General features: G+C 38.5%; 1 protein-coding gene across 1 annotated transcript in view; it reads right to left on the reverse strand.

Annotated features, from left to right (window-relative positions):
- HAO1 (hydroxyacid oxidase 1) overlaps window positions 1-21,766 on the reverse strand; it is a 72,288-nt gene that overhangs the window by 16,536 nt on the left and 33,986 nt on the right. The window contains exons 3-4 of the mRNA XM_036752933.1: window positions 16,588-16,843; window positions 7,588-7,763 (exon numbers count right to left, since the gene is read on the reverse strand). Of these exons, the coding sequence (XP_036608828.1) occupies window positions 7,588-7,763; window positions 16,588-16,843 (432 nt within the window). The remainder of the gene's footprint in view (window positions 1-7,587; window positions 7,764-16,587; window positions 16,844-21,766) is intronic.

Raw genomic sequence — 21,766 nt, forward strand, 5'->3', positions numbered from 1 at the left:
AAAGAGACCAAGGACTTCAAAGTTTACCATTCAGTGCCATGGTCATCTCAGGAACCTGATTTTCCCTAGTCATATGTCTCCTTGCTAGGTTTCAGTAAGTGTGGGCTCACTCTCCCCCACAGATACTGAATACACAGATGATTTACTGTGATCCAAGTTTTTTAGTGGATTGTTATATTTTTAAATTATCCCTGCTTTTGCCTTTTACTGAGTAAATGTTATAATTATTATTGTTTGTGCCTTACTATTTATTAAACATTTCATGTTTAAGATTCAATAGTGTCACTGTGACTGTAGAGAAATAGGGAGCACATGAGTGAGAACTAAAGAACTACAATGACAAACAGCAGAAGTGCATTCCCCTCACACCAAGGTTACACATAGTACCCTGTGTGTTTGAGTAGTAGCCACATGATCACTCCTGTGACCATCACCCTCCTCCCGGAAATCCTCCAGAACTACCGTTGTGAGTGCTGATTGGGAATGACTGAGTCAGCCTATAGAATACAGATGGTGTGGGTGCCATGTTACATGCCATACCAGAGCTACACAAGGAACAACTTCCTAACAATTAAAGCTATTCAAAAGTAAAAATAAGTGCCCTCAAGAGACAATGGCTTTTCCCTTGTTGAAGCTTTTTCAAGAAAAGGTTATGTTCACATCAAGAATGTAGTAATGGGGGTTCCTGGTCAAGTACAGGTTGGACTAGATGGCCTCTGAGATTGCTTTCAAATCAGACATTCTGTGACCATATGAATACTCCCCATGTTAAAACCTCTTTATATTACTCCCACCCTTTCTGCCTTTGCTTCAAGTTTTAATGAAGAGGTTTTCTTCTCCTTGCCTAGACTAATCCTTCTAGCTGTTCTCTTTTTCTTATCCCATCCTCTTTCCTTCAGGAACTTGCCCCATCCTTCATTCCTTTTCATTCCTTTTTCTTCAGTTTCTCCTTATCTACTCATTTCTTCCCTCCAGACTAAAAACATATACAAGTCTATCCTTTAAAACACTTACTATTCCCTCAGGATATCATTCAAAGTTTCTCTTTGCTTTCTCTATCAAGCCCTTAGAGAGGAATACTTAAAACTGTCTCTACTTCTTCACAATCACCTTACTTCTCAACCTGTCATAGAGGATTATAGGTGTAGAACAAGAAGGGTCATCAGAGGCCGTCTAGTTGAAGGCCTTCATTTTAAAGATAGAGAAACTAAGATCCAGAATTACATAGGTAGTAAGCACCAGAAGGAGGATTCAAATACAAGTATGTGTTCATAATAATAGTAATAACTAGCATTTATATAGTGCTTTAAGGTTTTTGCCGAGTACTTTCTAAAAGTTAACTCAATCAGTCCTCATAAGCCTGTGGGGCAGATGCTATCTATCTATTTGTCTGTCTGTCTGTATGTCTATCTATCTATCTTTCTATCTCTCTCTCTATCTATCTAGCTATGTTGTAGTCCCTAGTAGAATATAAGCTAGTTGAGGCAACAATTGTTTTGTTTTTATCATTTGAATACCCTGGCCCTAGGTCAGTGCATAGAACATAATACCTAATTTAAATGTGTGTTGAATCGAAAAGAATTGAAATTTTGTTTTCTTTCAGAATACCAGGAGCAACATTGCATGGACCTAGAGAGAATGATATATGGGGAAAAACAGTTCACAGAAAGAGATGTTTAGGGTAGAGAAGAGAAAATTTGAGGCTGTCACAGAGAAGATGGCCTAGACCTTTCCTGCTTGGTCCCTAAGGGCAAAAACAGGACAATGGGTAGAAATTGTTGTTGTTACGTTTGTCCTTCATTTTTGGAAGAGGACCATGGCATCAGGGAAAGAGGTAGATATCCATCTATTGCAAGGAAAATTTTCAAAGCAATTAGCACTTTGTAAATATAATGGTCTGATCAGGAGATAGTGGAGTCCCCTTCACTAGAGGTCTTAAAGCAAGGGTTAGATCAGGGGTGGGGAACCTGCCACCTGGAGGCTACATGTGGGCTTCTAGGTCTTTGAGTGCAGCCTTTTGATTGAATTCAAGTTTTGCGGAATAAATCCTTTTATTAAGGGGATGTGTTCTGTGAAGTTTGGATTCAGTAAAAGGGCCACACTTGAGGACCTAGAGGGCCACATGTGACCTTGAGATGGCAGGTACTTTGTTCCTGTGTGGGTCAGAGTAGTTGTGCTCAAAGATATCCTTTCCAACTCAAAAATTCTGTGATTCTGTCTATATGTATGTGTATACACACATATGCACACACCCATAAATTTAAAAATACATACACATTAGAATGCAGAGAAGATTAATGCTTTCAAGAAGTGAATTCAAGAACTAACCAAAAAGTGGAAAGCAGTTTGGCAAAAGCTAGGCATACACTAATATCTCACCACTATATAGCAAAATAATGATAAAAGGACTAATGATTGAGATATAAAGGGAGATTTCATAAGTAAACTTGGAAAGCATGGAAAAATGTTATCTGCCAGATCTACAGATATGGGAAGAGTTTATGACAAAAGAAGAAATAAAGAGGATCACAAGATGAAAAATGGATAATTTTGATTAAACAAAATTTAAAATTTTTTTGTCCAAACAAAACCAATGTAGCCAAATTTAGAACAAAAGCAGGAAACTGAGGGGCTGGGGTGGGGGGCAGGTACATCAAGTTTCACTAATAAAGACTTCATTTCTCAAATACATAGGGAACTGACTCACATTTGTAAAAAATAAAAGCCATTCTCTAATTGATAGATTGTCAAAGAATATAAATGGCAGTTTTCAGAAGAAGAAATCAAAGCTGTCAATAGTCATATGAAAAATGCTCTAAATCACTATTGATTAGAGAAACGTAAATTAAAACAACTCTTTCACATCAACATCACATCTATTAGATTAGCTAATGTGACAGAAAGGAAAAATTATAAATGCTGGAGGGAATGTAGCAAAATAGGGGCACAAATATACTATTGGTAGAGTTGTGAACTGATCCAACTATTCTGGAGAACAATTTGGAATTATGCCCAAAGAACTATAAAACTGTGCATACCCTTTGACCTGGTAATGCCACTATTAGATCTGATTCCAAAGAGATCAAAGAAAAGAGGAAAAGACCTATATGTGGTGGCAGCTAGGTGGCTCAATATATGGAGTACTGGGCTTAAAGTCAGGAGGACCCATTTTCATGAGTTCAAATCTAGCCTCAGACACTTACTAGCTATGTGACCTGAGGCAAATCCCTTAATCCTGTTTGCCTCAGTTCCTCATCTATAAAACGAACTGGAGAAGGAAAAGGCAAGCCACTCCAGTATCTTTGCCAGGAAAACGAAGAGTCGGACATAACTAAAACAATTAAACAACATCAGCCCTTTTGTGGTAGCAAAGAATTAGAAATTGAGGGGGTGCCTATCAATTGGAGATGGTTGAGGTATATGATTATAATGGAATCCTACTGTACTATAAGAAATAATGAGCAGAATGATTTCAGAAAAACCTGGGAAGACTTATAGGAACTGATACAAATTAAGGTGAGCAGAACCAGAACATTATACATCGTAAGAGCAATATTCTAATGATGATCAACTGTGAAAGACTTAACTACTCTGGTCAAGACAATGATCCAAGACAATTCCAAATGATCCAAGATGAAAAATGCTATCTACCTTCAGAGAGAGAACTCTTTTATATTTCTTGCTTTTTCTTGCTTTTGTTTTGTTTTTCACCATGGCTAATATGGAAATGTGTTTTTTTAAAAAAAGAATTGAATTCAAGACAAGTTCTTCAGAAAAGGAACTCCAGTGAAAGTTGTGGCTTATCGTTTGTTCTCAAAGAAGACTGTGGCATTAGGGAGCTGATAACATGACTTGCAGTTGACTTTGATTTGAGTTAGGGAGGGTTGTGCAAGGTCACCAGCCTCACTTTCTTCTCTGGAGCCATCTGGGTCCAGTGGTCAGGTATCAATCAGGATGACTGGAGATGGCCCAGGATGCAATGGGATACCTTGGCCCTTTCAAACTATGGTCTTTTCAGGTTCTCAATTTGAGTGAGACAACGTCCATTCAGTGAATAGACCTCTTTAAGAAGTGAGTCAAGGGATGTCCCCTTTAATAAAAAAAAATCAAGTTGGGGGGGAAGACCCTCAGGGTTGCTGACCAAAAGAGAAACAGTTACTACTTACATTCACTCTGAACCAGGAGGACCCAAAAAATAACCATTAAGTGGTGCTTTGGCAGGTCCAATCCATGAGCTCCAGAGTGAATTGGGTTTAAGGCTTGGTCTTAAGCTATGTAGCTTTCAGCCATCAAAATTTACTTCCTTGAGGCAGAACAACCTCAAGTAAGGGTAGAGGAAAGGAGGGAAGGTGAGAGCAGGGTAAGGGGGGGGGAAGGAAGATGAGCTGAGTTAACCAACGGCACCTGGCCAGCTGGGTCACCATTCAGGCAGCTTGTACTACTCACTGGTTGTGGTCTGGAAGGAAGGAAGGAAGGAAAGAAAGAAGAAAGGAAAGAAGGAAGGAAGGAAGGAAGGAAGGAAGGAAGGAAGGAAGGAAGGAAGGAAGGAAGGAAGGAAGGAAGGAAGGAAGGAAGGACGGAAGCAAGGAAGGAAAGAAGGAAGGAAGGAAAGAAGGAAGGACGGAAGGAAGGAATTTTTGCATTGACTACTGTTATGACTTTGCCCAAAGTATGGAATGTTTGTTAGCGTGTGAACTAATGAAGGCCAAATCCTGTCCTCAAGTGTATGTTTGGAGTTTGTTGAAGTTTTCAAAGAGCAGAATTTGACCATAGCAAGAGAGATTGTATCTTGCATTCCATGGTAATATAATGGTGGTAAAGAAAAGATGTGTTTCATCCAGAATTTCCCAGCTGTCATCCCATATTTCTACAAACATAACCCTCACCTTTATAGTTAAAAGTAAATTCAGAAAAGGATGAGCAACTTCTGGTCAATGTAAGTGAAAATATGGATGAGAAGGATTTAATGAGGCAAGAATAAATCCATGAAATGTGGATTATTGAATTTCCAAGAAAAGATTTCCTAAAGTCCAAAATTAGCATATGTGTTGTTTGATGCACTTGTTACTATAGAAATGCTTTTTGTTTATTAAATAAAGAAACTAATAGTTATACAAAGATGCTTCAGGGTAAATGGTATGTGTACAAATTGCATTTCCCTGGATTTCCTTAACATCACCCACTGTCTTTGAAATGTACTTCATAGCACCCAAACCAAAATTCCAAATGCTCTCTCTCTCTCTCTCTCTCTCTCTCTCTCTCTCTCTCTCTCTCTCTCTATCTCTCTCTCTCTCTCTCCTTCTCCTTCTCCCTCTCCCTCCCCCCCTCAACATACATGCAAATATATATGTGAGGCAATATGGCAGCCTGATATATACTGTCTGTGTAAATCTGGAAAGGTTACTTAACCTTTCAATGCCACAGGCAATTATCAAAGATCATAAATTGCATAGTGGCTATACATCTGCATTAATTTATTTGCATTATCTGCTGTTGTCAGCTATTTATCTGCATTAATAGAGGAAGTTTTGCTACCAGAAGAATTTGCCTGAACTAAAGAAATAATAGATCTAGTAGAGATCCATGTATCTGTATATCTATTCTGCTATCCAGGTATTTAGATAACTTTCTATATAATTTTATTTATTTAGAAGAGTTTTATCTTTGTTTTATTTTCACTAAAGAAAAGAGGATGAAAAGAAAAAAAGGGAGGAGATTAGGGAGAGGAAGGGGAAGTAGAAGGAAAAGCGGAGTAAGAGTGATGTGGTAGGGGAAAGGAGAACATAGAGTTGTATTGATGATGGTGGTGGCACAAAGGCCATCTAAAGAATGCAAAGGTCGAGAATACTAGGCTCTTCTTCAACCTCACATGATAGGAACATCTATTTCACTCTTTTTGACTCATAGCCCATGTCACGCAATGGGAAACTTTCTACAGCACAACATAAGATGGGAATCCTAAACATGGTCAGTACAAATGGAGATGACATTCTTCCCATGGAACTTCCTTCTTCTAATGAAGGCAAATATTAGGTTGCAACAAAGGCACTCTTTTCATTGTGATGATTAAGGGAAAGGTTCTACTCTGATGTAAACAACTTCCTGGGAGTAAATCAGGCCTTCTAGAATTTCACTGACTTTATCATTTGTTGATTTAGTTTGCAGATCAAATCAGACGAGGGATGAGATGAGTGAAGAGAATTTTGTAAAGTAAAGTTAGAATCCAAAAAGACCTTGGAGAAGGTATTAATAATCATACAGTACGACCACAAATATTTGTGGGTGTGGAGGATAACAATAATAATGTCAGTAATAGATAGTTGATAAATGTGGGGGTTAATATATTGATTGTGGGGGATAAATGTGGAGGATGAGTAACAAGAAAATTGATTTTTCTTAATGGAAATAAAAAGAAAAAATGATATTTTTAAAGAAAAGTTCTGCGAATGATCTTCTTTAAAGACATTGCAGTAAGTTAATGGGTTTTTCCTCATAGTGATGGATTCAAAATGTTTGCTAAAAATGTTTTGGGGAGTATGCACCTTTCATAGTGCCATCAACTTTGAACTCTTTTGAACTCACACACAAAATAGAAGTTAAGAAACCAGTACTGAGACACATTGCTATTGTAAAATTAATCAGTATTTCAATCCTTCAGCTCCAAAAAAGTTGTGAGACCTATGGGGGCAGCCAGGGCTACTTGAAGCTAATGATTGAATGCTTAAGCTACTTAAAGATCAAGTATTTTCTTTATATAGGCCACCAATCCTCATTCAAGAGAGAAAGAAAGAAAGAAAGAAAGAAAGAACGGAAGGAAGGAAGAAAAAGGAAAAAAAAGGTGTCATTGTGTTTTCCACACTTGCCAGTTGGTTCTAGCTATTAGCTGACAGAACAAGTTAGGGAGATTCTGGGCCAAAGGAGGAATGAAGTCTTGCATATGATGCGGTAGGGGAAGGAGGGAGAGAGCATCAGGGATGGCTTGCAGGAGGAAGACTGATAATCTGTCTCAACAGGAATAAATCTTCTGTTTTTAAAGAAACATAGATGTCTTTAACAATAATTTAGCGACTTTACCATTTGGAGGCAATTTTCCCCACCCCATACCCCATCCCCCACATACACACTTATTAAAAACTTCTTCCCAGTCATATAGACACCACCAATGTGAAGGGTTTTTTTTTGGTGGGGGGGGAGTCTAAAACTCCCTCTTTGTCTGAGCTGTCTTAACATTTAGTTCTAATATGCAGACTATCCTGATGAATGGATGCTATAGTCTTTTCTATGGTCTCTTGACTACCCCTATGATTTTATGACTTGGGGTTATGAAATAGTAATTTGCTAAATGAAATCATGTCCCAGTCGCTTGAAAATGTTCATGCCGTTTACAGGAGTACTCAACTAATTCTTATGATGCTGCTTCCCCACTGTGGGGGATCAGGATCATTATATATGCAAAGAACCTTTCATTAAATAGCAGAAAAGTCTCTTCCTGCTTTTCATCTTTATTTTTCTATGCACTAATCACCTCCTCAAAACTGCATAAAGTTATAAAGGATTGTATATTTTTAAGTGAAGAAATAAATGAACCTCGGAGGATGCCTTTGGCAACAATTGGGAGGGTTGTCAATTTCTTCAGCCAGGTAATATCCTTCCAGCTAATCGATGAATCAATTGCGTTAGCTGTGTATTCTGCAAGGCCACTGTTGTCTCCATAACCCTCCTCAGAAGAAAAGGCCAAATCATTGGTCTGAAAATTTTTCATCCTGAAATACAGACATAAATCAGTTGAAAGAATGGGTTTAAATTATTACAGAAATGAATCTCTCTGTATATAATGATTCTTTGAATGAAATAAAAATTAATCTTCCTATGGCATGGAGTTATTCATTTTTGTCTCCTGTGGTATGCTCTGCAAAAACCTGGGTCAGATCTAACCATTTGGACCTCTTTTTTTGGGTTCTGCCAAGCTCATACAGCCATCATATCTTAATCTATACACAATAACAGGAGCTGTTTTTGGAAAGGGAGAAGTGGGGACAAATACGTGGCATAGATGAATCAATCAAATTATCTTTAAAGTAATTGATTAACTTTATCCATGTTTTCTTTTTAAAGCTTGTTTGTCTATGTAGATACAACTTCTGCATCATTTTAAGGTGAAGCATATCTTCATTAATGAAAAACATACTGTAATGGCAGAGGAGCAACAAATCTAATCTCTCTCCCACCAACCTTCTCAACAACTTTAGAGGTTCTGTTAAAGCTAGAACTGTAGTAATGTGGTCCAGCACTACATAGCAATCTCCATTTACCAACCTACTTTGCACAACCTAGATATACTTCCCAGTAGTTATTATGGAAAGGTCTGACAGTAGCAGGTACATATTCTTCCCTCTCCTGGCCCCCTCCTCAAGATTTCCCATATCTCGGTTTCTGGTACTGAAATACCTAAGCTTCACATATTTTCTCTTTGTTGATGAACTTTCAAATACCATTATGTCCAGTTAAATTGTGCCTTATCAAGAAGATTCTTTATGTTATGAAAATTCAGTTCAGTTAACATAAAGTACTGCCTTTGTACCAAACAATATGCTAAGCACTGTAGGAGATACAAAGGCAAATGTATGGACTCTGAAGGACATGAAATTACTGTATTCCTAGAACAAATAACTCTAGCTAACTTTTGAGACAGTGTTAACAAAGTTTCCTTAGTAGAAACTTCCCATTCAGCATTGTAATTTTATGCGCTTATAAGGTCACTGAAAATCACAAAAGAATCCCACATCCATTTGTGCCAATGCAAAAAGTTATCACTTGATTCATCAGCTTCCAATAAAGCTTTTTAGCTGACATGCTTAAAATATTTGTTTTTACTAGAGCATTTATTGGTAGTATATATTATCATACAGCCACAAAACTCTGTGACCACATTACAATTCAATATGAGCCAGGAGTGCAACATGGCAGCCAAAAATTATAATGTGATAAAGCCACCTCAAGAGAGGTGTCCAGGACCAGTGGAGTATAGTCCTGCTGTAATCTGCCCTGGTCAGCCCACATCTGAAGTATTGTGTTCACTTCTGGGCATCACATTTTAGGAAGGACATTGATAAACTGGGAATCTTCCAGCGGAGGGCCACCAGGATCATCACATATGAGAACTGGTTGAAGGAGCTGAACATTTTGTTTAGAAAAGAGAAGCTGGGGGGAGACACAAGGGAAGGACATAATAGATCTCTTTAATCTCTTAAATCATTTGAAGGGTTGTTATATGAAATATTGATTATTTTCATTCTTCCTGGCCTTAGTAGGTAGAATGAAGTACAGTAGGTCAAACTTTCAGAGAGGCATTTTAGGGTTGATATAGGGAAAGCTTACTAATAAATGGAGCTATCTAAAAACAAGCTGAGATATCTCTGGAGGCAGTGAGTCCCCCACCTCTGATCTCTACTGGAAGTCTTCAAGCAAAATCTGGATGACTACTCATTAAGAATGTTGTAGAAAGAATTCTTGGTCAGGTACTGATAGACTGGGTAACCTTAGGGATATCTTTCAATTCTTAGATCTAATTAGCTGTGAATAAATGGATCTTTATTATTGCATCATACACTTGATTATTCCAAAATTATAATGGGGATGTGAAACATGTAAATAGCTCCTCATTCACAAGAGAAGAAGAAGAAGAAGAAGAAGAAGAAGAAGAAGAAGAAGAAGAAGAAGAAGAAAAAGAAGAAGAAGAAGAAGAAGAAGAAGAAGAAGCTCTTATCAATCTAGTTTCTGTCATGACCAAAAGAAAGCAAAAACATCTCTTTGTGTATTTCCCTCCCTTTACAAGTTCCAGGTTTTCAGCTGTAGCTTTGTGGGAGGGTTTGATGGGGAGGGGGTATTCAGGGAGAGGGGATGGATAGGAAAAACAGAAACATGGATAAAATTATATAAATAACTGTTGTTTTTCTTGGACTGTGAAATACAGATCAACACTTGAATGAATGTTGCCTTACAGAAATTTCTGTGCACAATGGGACCTTGTTGTTACTCTCAAACTTTGTTCAAAGTCTTAAGCCAAGAACAAGTTTTCAGATATCTTTTATAGAGACCCACGATGGAGCATTTTGCTGATGGTTCTGCAGAAAGTCTCCATGGATGCCATTTTATTTGAATTACGGTATACATGCAGAACAGAAAAATTGCTATTTTCAAATATTTCATTTCATTAAGAAGGAAAGGACAAATATTAAAATAAATGACATAGTTAGGAGAGATCAGATTGCTCAAGAAAAGTTAGAAGCCTCAGATCACACAGGTCCTGTTCAAAGACACATAATAAGGTCCTTTGGCAATATAATCCTCAGCTTTGCTAGGGCTACTCTGAAAAATTATTTCCTCCAAATCCAATGCTCACCCAATCCTTCCAAAGACATTGCCTTAATCCTAAATAAGCTAGTTAAAGAATATTTGCATGACAGCAGTAATCGTGATAACGGTAATTCTGGGTGTTTTGGTTTTTTTGCGTGGATTGGAGACATCAGGGTAAGATTCTCCTCATGGAGAAACTCCCTCCACCAATGTATATATGCACCTATTCTGCAATTTATAGCCTTGGAGAGTTGTTATGGGGCACTAAGAGTTAAATGTCTTGCCCAGAGACACATAGCCAATAAGCACCAAAGGCAGAATTTGAACCCACATCTCCCCAGCTCCAAGACCAGTTCTCTATCAGCTACGTTATGCTGCCTTTCAATAATTCATACTTATGATGAATGAATGAATGAATGAACAAATGAATGAAAAACATGCATGAAATACTTACTACTATGTGCCCAGCACTGTGCTAAGGACTAGGGATAAACATGCAAATGCAAACCATCCTAGCTCTCAAGGAGTTTACAGCCCAGTAAGGGAAGTCAACATCTAACAGGAAGTGGTAGCCAGGGCAGGATGTTTTGATTTTAGGAGTTTACAGGAACGGTAAGTGGGGTAAATTGACATGCCCTTTCCAGAAGTTGTAGTATAGATTCAATTACTATCTCCACAGCAAGAGGTGGGGAAACAGTTAGAGAAGGGTTGCATGTGACATAGGGAAGATGTCAAGGAGATGGCTGGGGTGAGTATTTGGGTGGGATAATTGATCATCTATCAAGTATTGACAAGCAGCATGGCATAATAGACATTTGGCCTTGAAACAATGAAAACCTTGGTTCAAGTCTTACCTCATATATACATACATACATACATACATACATACATACATACATACATAGTATATATATTAAATACACTGCCATGGGAAATTCACTTAACCTCTTGTTGCTCAAGGCAATTCTCTAAGACTAAATTAGAGATGTGTCCCGATCTTCATCGATGAAATGAATTTCAAATTGGGAAGCTGATGAAATCACAGATACAGACACCCCCACACCACCAAAAAAAAAAGAAAGAAAGGAAACGAGCTCTGATATCAATCCAAAGTACTTCTAAAAAAGATGACTATACAGAAAGAGATCAAGCAAGAATCATATAGGAGAGGTACATGTAGATACTAACCCCTAAATCTGTTGGTCAAAATACCTGTCACAATTTCACTTGTGGCAACTAGCCCTGGTTTGTCTCCACTTAATCTTTTCCAGGCTGGGTCACCATCAGAGTAAACTTAGAATCACTCTCCCAGAAAACATACATTTATGAAATAGTTGGCAAAATGTAAAGATATAATTTCAAGCCATATCATTTAGTATATCATTATTTGGTTGTTCAGTCACATCCAACTCTTTGTGACCCGGTTTGAGGTTTTCCTAGTAAAGATAGTGGTTTGCCACTTCCTTCTCCAGTTCATTTTTACAGATAAGGAACTGAGGCACAGTTAAGTGACTTGCCCAGGGTCAAACAGCTAGTAAGTGTCAGAGGCGGGATTTGAACTCAGGAAAGATGGAGTCTTCCTGACTCTAGGCCCAGCACTTTATCTTTTGCACCACCTGGTTACCACATATATCATTATAGGCTAATGTTAAAACTTAGATGTGTCATTTTTCTCTTTACCTTAGCCAACAGGAAAATGCGTCTGACTTTTCATCTTCTTTAACCTTTCTGATGTTGACCTAACAGCACAATCTCAACCCTAGATCTCTTAGATCTTGGACAATCTCCACAGGATGTAGAGAAAGAAAAGGGCCCGTGCCTAGGAGCCTGAGGAATCAATTGGTTGAGCTGACTTCATTCTCCTTTCTTCCAGAAGCAGTTAAAACCCCTACTCTTCATCCTCTTTGCCTCAGGAACACATTCCAATTCCAATTTCCACATGCGTATTGCATATGTATTCTACAGATCAGCATTAAAAAGAATTTCAAATGCTGTGAACCCTGCCACCCCACCCAGGTGCCAAGATGGGGCTTCTCTTCCTCTAACATGTGAGGTGGGGAGATGGGGAGGTGGGGAGGTGGGGAGAGGGGGAGGTGGGGAGGTGGGGAGGTGGGGAGAGGGGGAGGTGGGGAGGTGGGGAGGTGGGGAGAGGGGGAGGTGGGGAGGTGGGGAGAGGGGGAGGTGGGGAGGTGGGGTAGAATGTAAGCAGTAAAGCCTGGAAGAAACCAGCTTTTTACAGACTCTTTCGTTCTCTTCTGGATTTCCTGTCTCCCTTGCCTGCCAAACCTCACATTTGAAAAGCCAGGCTTCACCCCCTGTGAATAAGGTCAGTAGCAGAAATAAGACAGATTTCATATCAGGTTGTAACGAATGTGCTCTTTGGGTGTATGTAACTTCAACGGAAGCCTGTGCCTCCCATTAGCATAGTGAACTCTGCTGTGAGTGCTGGATGTGGTATGATGAGTAGCTAACCAGAAGGAGCTGGCCCTCCACGTCAGCCTGTAACAAACAGAGCTAGTGTTCCCTTCACGGGCCAGGGCGAAGGCGTCTACGGGGTGTTTCCTGTATTCCCTGTAACCTGGATGTGTTACTAATTATTCGGTCATCTTCAGATGGGAGATATGACAAGCTGTGGTGCCTTAGGTACTCCGGTAAAAACCTGAAAATAAAAGGGGGCTTTGTCTCTTAGCTCTTCACGTCATCTGGGCATGAGCCCAAGAACAAAGTGAGAGGACAGAGAACTAACCCTTCCAACTGCTCAGAGAGTGACCCTACGTAGATAAAAGGGAGAGTTACAGCCCAAACATTTGATAAATACATTGTACTCTCCATCTCTCCCTCTCTCTTTCTCTCTCTCTCTCTCTCTGTCTCTACCTCTCTCTGTCTCTCCCTGTCTGTCTCTCTGTCTCTCTCTGTGTCTGTCTCTGTCTCTCTGTATCTCTCTCCCCCTTCTTTCTCTCCCTCTTTCCCTCTCTTTCTCTCCCTCCCTCCTTCCCCCTCCCTTCCTTTATGTCTCTGTCTCTCTCTCTCTCCTTTTATCCCTACCTCTTTCCCTCTCTCTGTTTCTCTCCTTCCCTCTCTCTGTATCTGTTTTTATGCATGTTTCTATGTACACAAACATGTATCATGCATTTCTGTATGTACATATATAAAATTGTGCATACGTGTATACATTACAGGCAGCATGGCATAGATAGTGCACCAGCCTCAGCCAAGAAGACTCAGCTTGAAATCGATGATGATGATGACGATGATGACAATGATGACAGTGGTGGTGGTAATGATTATAGCTAACATTTATATAGTACTTACTGTGTGCTATATACTGTGCTAAGCATTTTTCAATTATTATCTCATTTGAACTTCACAACAACCCTGGGAGGTAGGGGCTGTTATTATCCCTATTATAAACAGGAGGAAACCGGCAAACAGAGATTCAGTGACTTACCCAGGGCCGCACAGCTAACTAATAAGTGTCTGAGGCTGGATGTGAACTCAGGTCCTCCTGACTCCAGGCCCAGTGCTCTATTAACTCTATTAAACTCAGGGCTTCTAACACATACTGTCTATGATGACCCTGGACAAGTCACTTGACTTCTCAATACTCTAGGCCAGGAATGGGGAACCTGCAGCCGCAAGGCCACATGTGGCCCTCTAGGTCCTCAAGTGGATTCAGTCAAAGGGCCCAACTTGAGAACCTAGAGGGCCACATGTGGCCTTGAGGCTTCAGGTTCCCCACTCTTGAAGTCCAGCAATCTCTAAAACTTGAAGTTGCAGAGAAGGTGCGGACCTACGTTGGTAGAAGTTTTCTCATCACTTTTCTTCATAAACCAATGAAATCACAGGTCCAGCCCCTATCCATGTATAAGATAGATAGATAGATAGATAGATAGATAGATAGATAGATAGATATAAAGGTATAGATACATATATGGCAGTGTGTATACACATATGGTATAGATCTGTGCTTCCATTGGTGTGGTGATGTCCTGATGAGGAAAGGCCTTTTAAGAATGCATATCTCCCACTTTTCTACAATTTCCTATCACAGATAGTTTGCTCAGGTACTGAGCAATTAAGATACTGAGTCCCAGACCCAATTCATGCCAGAGGCAGGACTCAAACTCAGGACTTCCTGCCAACAAGGCTATACTTTTATCCTCTATATTGTGCTGCCTCTCTGATCGTACATGTGTGTGAGTGTGAATGTGTATGTGTATACATATATGTATATGTGTCCAATTCTTCCTGACCCCATTTAGGGTTTTCTTGCCAAAGATACTGGAGTGGCTTGCCATTTCCTTCTCCAGCTCATTTGATAGACAAGGATTAAGTGACTTGCCCAGGGTCACACAGCAAGTGTCTGATGCCAGATTTAAACTTAGGTCTTCCTGACTGCAGGTCTAGCACTCGATCCATGGTGCCACCTAGCACTCCCTTGTACATATATGTAGATATATGCAAATATATACATACATACATACATATAACTATATGTATATGTAGAAGGCGTATTTTATATTAGATGGCATATTATGTTTGTGTAGTGGATAGAGTTCCAGGTTCATATTCAAGAAGACCTAGATTCCTAACCTATCTCTTATATTTAATTAGATGGGCAAGTGCCTTAACCTCTGTTTATCTTGGGCAGCTCCCTAGGTCTTACCTCTTATAGCAGGTCATAGAGGAGAGGAGAGAGCTCCCACACATGAAGTTCCAAGTTGAATCACAGATCCTTTGACTACACATCCTTCTAAAGTATGCATCTATCCACATACCCTTATGTTTATGCTAATGTGATATACATAGCAACAAAAAAAACTCTAAGCTGTAAAGCAATAAACATATATAAGGTATTATTACCACCAAGAGTAAAACACCTTTGTTCTAGTGTTATTGATTAAATCTATTGCCTAAGAGAGTGGATGAAGATGGAAATTCATGAGACAAAAAAAAATACCAACACGGAAAGTTATACATATTTACATAGTGCTTTATGGGTTTGCAAAGCACTATACATGTTACTATGTAGCATGATTTTAAATGTAACATAGACTTGAGTATCAAAAAGAAATGAAAAGAAATGAAAAAGAAATCTCCCACCATCTAGTGTACTCAAGGCCTAAGAATATCCTTACTCATTCCTTGTCCTGGTATAAAGATGGTAAGCCTTCATTGGTTTCCCTGCCTTAAGTCTCTCCCTTTACCAATCCCACCTCCACTGAGCTACCAAATCAATTTTGTCACAAACTTCCTCAATAAACTCTCGCAGTTCCTTATTGCCTCCTGGATCAAATATAAACTCCTCTGACATTTAAAGCTCTTCACAACATACCTGAACCTACCTTTCCATTTTTATTGACTGATGCCATCTTCCATGCAAAATGAGGTCCAGCCAAACTGACTTTCTTGCTGTTCCTCACCCATAGCATTCCAAGTGTTGCTCCCATGCATTTCTAGTGGCAATCCGTCATACCTTGAATGTACTCTCTTCTCACCTCCCTCTCTCAAAACTATTACTTTCCTTCCTGGTTGAGTTCAAATGCCACCTTCTGTGCAAAATGTTTTCAAATTTTTCTAGCTCCTAGTGCTGGATCCCCCAAATTACTTTGAATATATTTTGTCTATACCTAGAACAGGGATGTGCTACTAAATATTTAACAACTGGCTCTCCAAAAACTGCCCAATACACTTTTAGGGTTAATCTGAATTATTAGCATTTTCTCCATTATTTTCTAAAGTCTAAATAACCAACAAAAGAATAAATCAAGCCCCAGTTTGTAGCCTTAACAAATATCCAAGATGTAAATGCTCATAGAGAAATTTTAACAATAGGTTTTTATGAACCAGAAGGAGCTAGCTGGCTCCAGCACACTCAATATGAAAGGCTTTCACGGTTATAGAGGATAAAAAGCTATATCAGGAAGCCTATGGTTCAAGTCATGTCTCTGACACATAATGACTATGTAACCCTGTCCCTCTTTTGAAGGGAATTTGGAATTATTCTAGAAAGTGACTGTCTTCATACCTTTTGATCCAGACATACCGTTAGTAGACATTTATCCCAAGGAAGCCAAAAAGAAAAGAGGAAAAGTCCCTTATAAGCCATAATATTCATAGTAGTATTTTATTTTTGTCATACCAAAGAACTGGAAACAAAGTTAATGTCCTTTGACTACAGAATAATTAAACAAACTCTGAGACTTGAATATAATGAAGGGAAGGAGGTACCTGAGATGTGGTGGTAATTGGAACCTGTTGCGCACATCATCAAAGCGATGGCCCAGGTAAGGAGTGTCTACAGTCAGAAATATGCCCTTGTAGCCATTCCTCTCAGCCCTCTTCACAAGCTGTTTGGTGACTTCCCGGTCTTTGTAGATGTACAGCTGCATCCAGCGAGTGCCCTCAGGGGCAGCCTGGGCTACTTCTTCAATGGAGGAGGTCGCCCAGGTGCTTAGCATCATACCTGTTCCCACAGAATGGCATGCTGAGGAAGAAGATGAAAGGTCAAAGTGGCAATGATCTTAGGACCCATGTCTTGATGTTCCAGGTCAAAAGGTAAAAAAAAAATGTCATTCAGATTATAGACTAAGTGCTCTAATTTGAGAGTGAGGAAAGTTCCATTTTACTGATAGTGGCAGAGAACATTAAATACATCAGTTCATAAGCTTTCAACATTTCATCAAATGAAAGGTAAATAAAAATTAGGGTGAGATTGAATAGAGAATAAGTCAGAAGAGCTAGAAGATACATCAGAGGTCATCAAACCCAATCCCTTTATTTTGTGGATGAAGAAACTGAAGACCAGGGAAGTTAAATGGCACCAAGATCACACAAGGGTCAGGATATGAATCTTATTCTTTTGATTCTGACCCTACACCATGCAGCTTCTCAGTGCTTTGTTGGTATATGCTATACACAAAGCTCAGCTTTAGGTAATGCTCAAGTGCGTAGGGAGGTGTGATCTTGGGAAAATAATGACTTCATGGAGACTGATTTTCCATATTTATTGATCACTGCTTCCCCAAGTTTATGAAAGGAATCAAATGAAAGAATGAATGCATTTATACCTCTCTAATGCCCTTATCCAGGCAGCTAGGTGGTGCAGTGGATAGAGTGCTGGCCCTGGAGTCAAAAGGACCTGAGTTCAAATCCAGCCTCAGAAATATACTGGCTATATGACTCTGGGCAATTCACTTGCCTCAATTTCCTCATCTATAAATTGAGCTGGGAAAGGAAATGGCAAACCACTCCAGTATTTCTGCCAAGAAAAACCCAAACGGGGTCACTAAGAGTCAGACATGACTAAAGAAGAACAATGCTCTTATCATGTTCCATATATATGCTATTTGACAGTAAAATAAAAGTATATACCATTAGTAAAGTTCCATGAAGGAATTGTTTCTTACCTAAGCCATGTATATCTCCTAACAGACCAGTGCTCTGCACGCATTATGATTTTAATCATATTAATGAACTAAATTGACTTATAAGTGCTTTGAAATGCCCTATATAAATGCTAAGCAAGAAAAGCTATGTTGTGCACTGAAAAATGTGTTGACCTGCTATGTTGACCTTAGGATCATAAGGCCTGAGTTTGAATCCACCCAGATACTTCTTAGCTGTGTGACCCTCAGCACAGCAGATAATTCCTTTTTGGTCTTAGTGTCAACGATTTCTTAAACACTGCTGGCATTTCCCAATAACTTCGTCCAATAAAACTCTTCCTTTTAAGGAAAAGTACAGTTAATCCAAATATTAACACATGGACTATTGACCATATCTGACAGTAGAATTCCTCAATACCATGAGGAATGCTTCCCTCCTTTGTCTGCAACTGAACCTCCCCTCTTATTAAGAAAAAAGAGTTAGGCAAGACCATGTAATACAAGAACTATTTCTGTCTTTACTGGCTATTCTCCTCCCCCATAGTAACCCCACCTCATCACCAAGAGAAGAAAAGAGTGTTTGATGATCTGTCCTCTAGAATGAATATTGTTCATTTCATGTAACCCAAGTTCAGTTGCCTTTTTGTATTATTTTTACTTACTTTGCTGTATACTTGTATATGTTTTTTCCCATTTCCTCTTACCACACTCTGCCAGTTCATTTAAGTCTTTCCATATTCTTCTGAATTCCTTATATCAATTGTTTCTAATGGTACAACAATATTAAATTATGTTAATATGTCATGATTTATTTAGCCATTTCCCCTGATTAAATAGCACGCACTTCATTTGTAGTTTATTGGTACCACAAAGGGCTGCTATTAATATTTTGACAAATATGAGATTTTTTTTGAAATTTTGACTTTCCTAGAGTATGTGTTCAGTAGTAGGATTGTTGGATCAAAGGGTATGAACAATTTGATAAGTTTTTTCACATAATTTCAAACTATTTTCTAGAACGCCTGGACCAGTATTCCTGGTTGCTCCAACAGTGTCTTAGTGTGCCTGTTTTCTCACAGCCCCTCCAATGTTATTTCACTAATATCATCCTTGCCAATTTGACAGAAATAAAAGAAAACCTCAGAGTTATTTCAATGTTTATTCCCCTTATTGTTAGCGATTTGGAGAACTTCTCCATATGGCTGATGAGCTTTTATTTCTCTTTTTGAAAACTGCCCATATCATTTGAGTCACTTATCTACTGGGGATGTTGATTTCTATGTCTGTACCAGTTCCCTAGATAGCCTGGAAATTGGATTATGTTTGTTGCAAAGATTCTACTCCCCCCCCCCAGCCCCACTCTATCATTTTTCATTCTAGCTATATAATTTCATTCACCAAAGGCTTTTAAATGATATGTAATCAAAATTGTTTATATTGGTTTTTATGATTTCTTCTATATCTAGTTTATCCAAGAATTCTCTTCTAGCCATAGCTTTAAAGGTATCTCCTTTCATTCCCATTTTCAAATCACTTAATTGTTCTGTGTCTCAGCTTCCCCATCTATGAAGTAGAAATAATAACACCTTCAACTGCTATCTCCCAGGGTTGCTGTAAAGAAAACATTTTTGGAAACCTTAAATGTGAATTCTTAGCATTATCAAAATTATGTTTATTATTAACTAAAGCTTAAATAGTAATAAAAATGACTTTTTCTGTTCCAAAATATGTTATTCTCTTTTTCCTCTTAAATGCACTAATTTTTACTTATAAACCAAATGCTGGGTTCTTTAAAATATGCAAATCATAATTTTTCAAATGAAAAGGAATTTTGTAGATCATATGTTCCAGTCTTTCCATTCATATTCAGAAACTAAGACTGGGGAAAAAAACATTATTGCTCTTCTTTTCTCTGGCATGCTGCCCACCCCTTGGAATATCCATTCCTGGGTTCTGAGAGGGAACACATATACCTTTTCTTCATTATAATAATATCCAGCATTTAGCAGCTCAGAAGGATCATACTGTTAAACCATGTTTTAATTCCTTCTCATAATATAAGTATGGTCTCCTTTCAATAGTTACTAATACCATTTTAGAAGTTTTCTCATTCCTTTGCTCCTTAAATCTCTAAGAAAGTTTTACCAACAGGATGTAATATAAATCATTTTCCAAATCTGACCATCAGGTGGCACTCTCGAGCAAAGCATTCTAAACTGGCATTTTCCACCACCACTATTCTCCATGCCCCCCTCCCCTTGCCCCCCAACATCTCTCTCTCATACACACACCCCTGTCTTCATTTCAAGAACTCAACCCTCCCAGCTTTCCCCTTCCGGGACATAGCTTTCATTTCAAACACTTTGGGAATTTCTTTCCAGATTAAAGAAAATGACTGCCCACTCACCCAATGCGCATTAGCCTTATCTTGCCCAGAACTAGGACTCCATGTTACTTCCTGGCCATTTTCAAACCATGATAGATGGTTTGGATGCATACCCTCCCCTATTTTCAGCTCTCTTTTGCTTTTATTTGTATCTCCAGTACCTAGCCCAGTGTCTGGAACCTAGCAAATACTCTTTAAAAAATATTTTATCCATCTATCTATAGACAATGGGCAGCTACTGAAAACAATTTCCCAAAGCTTATAAAAATTAACCTAGCAATAGTGCAAAAGATAGAAAATAATTTTTAGAAATCCTGTATAGTATATAAAGGAATGTATCCTGTATGTAAAGGAATTATTATTATTCTTTATGACATTAGATGAGATCTCAATTCCCTTTCAAAAGAGAGAGAAGCAAACCCTCATAAAACTTTGGATTTATGTGAGTATAGATAGATACAAGAAAGAGAACGTCCTTCTCCTTCCTTTGGTAGAAGCCATTCTATAGCTCAGCCAACCACCGGTCTGTGTAACTCTATTCCATTTCAGCATAAGGAAGTGGAAGAGTTTGAGCAAGAAACTCTTTTACAAAAGTTCTATTAAACCATTGTGTTAATATTATGTACTGTATGTCTTCAGCTTCTCACTTGACTTTTTAAAAAATTATCAAAACTATATGTACATAGCTACAACAGTTCAAATGGAGGGGGGTAAGGGAGGAAGGGAGAGGGGAGAGAGAGAGAGAGAGGGAGGGAGAGAGAAAGAGAGGGAGAGAGAGAAAGAAGGAGGGAGGGAGGGAGGGAGGGAGAAAGAAATTGTGAGATTGTCATGGAAGAAGAGTCGAAAAAATACAACCACATTCCTTACAGAAGTTGATGACTATGGTATTGACCATTGTGTATACTATCAGACTCAATTGATTAGTCTTGAACTTTTTTTCTTTTTTCCTTCTATTTCTTTTATTTTTTGTAACAAAGGATGGCTCACTGCGTAGGGACTTAGGGGAATTATTTATTTAGTGATGAAATTGATGTGAAAGCAAAAGATATAAATAAAATTTTTAAAAAGTAATAAAAAATTTTTAAATATATACATGTAAAGAAAAATATCACTTAACAATAAGTATGAAAATAACAAAATGAGATCAACATTACTGACTACTTACTTCAGTACTGGAAGGACCTGTGATTTAATTTGTTGTACAGATCACAACCATATGCACACCTTAGTTAGTAAGTGGAATTTCTGACATGCTGCGGCTGAAAAAAAAAAGTATCACCTGCTGTCTAACCTTCTAAGAATGAGTCTATACCAACTTTGCTAAGCAGGTTCTTGGACCAGAGACATGGGATCCATCACCAGACCTTTACTCAAAGGTTTTCCATAACCATAGTGCCAAATCAAGTTTGTGCTCCAGTGGCATGGCCATTGTCACCACCATCTCCTGATTCCTGTCACACGACACATTAACAGAGGCAGAAAAATGTGGGCTATCTGCAAATATGCATGCAGTTTATCCTAGAATGATTTTTAGGGAGCAAAAATAAGGAAAAATGTGGTTCCTTCTAAGATATTCCCTCCCTAATGTGGATTTATACATAATGCCTGTCAAAATATATATTGTAAAAAACTTGAT

Source organism: Trichosurus vulpecula, chromosome 3 (genome assembly GCF_011100635.1).
Source record: "Trichosurus vulpecula isolate mTriVul1 chromosome 3, mTriVul1.pri, whole genome shotgun sequence".
Taxonomy (NCBI): Eukaryota; Metazoa; Chordata; class Mammalia; order Diprotodontia; family Phalangeridae; genus Trichosurus; species Trichosurus vulpecula.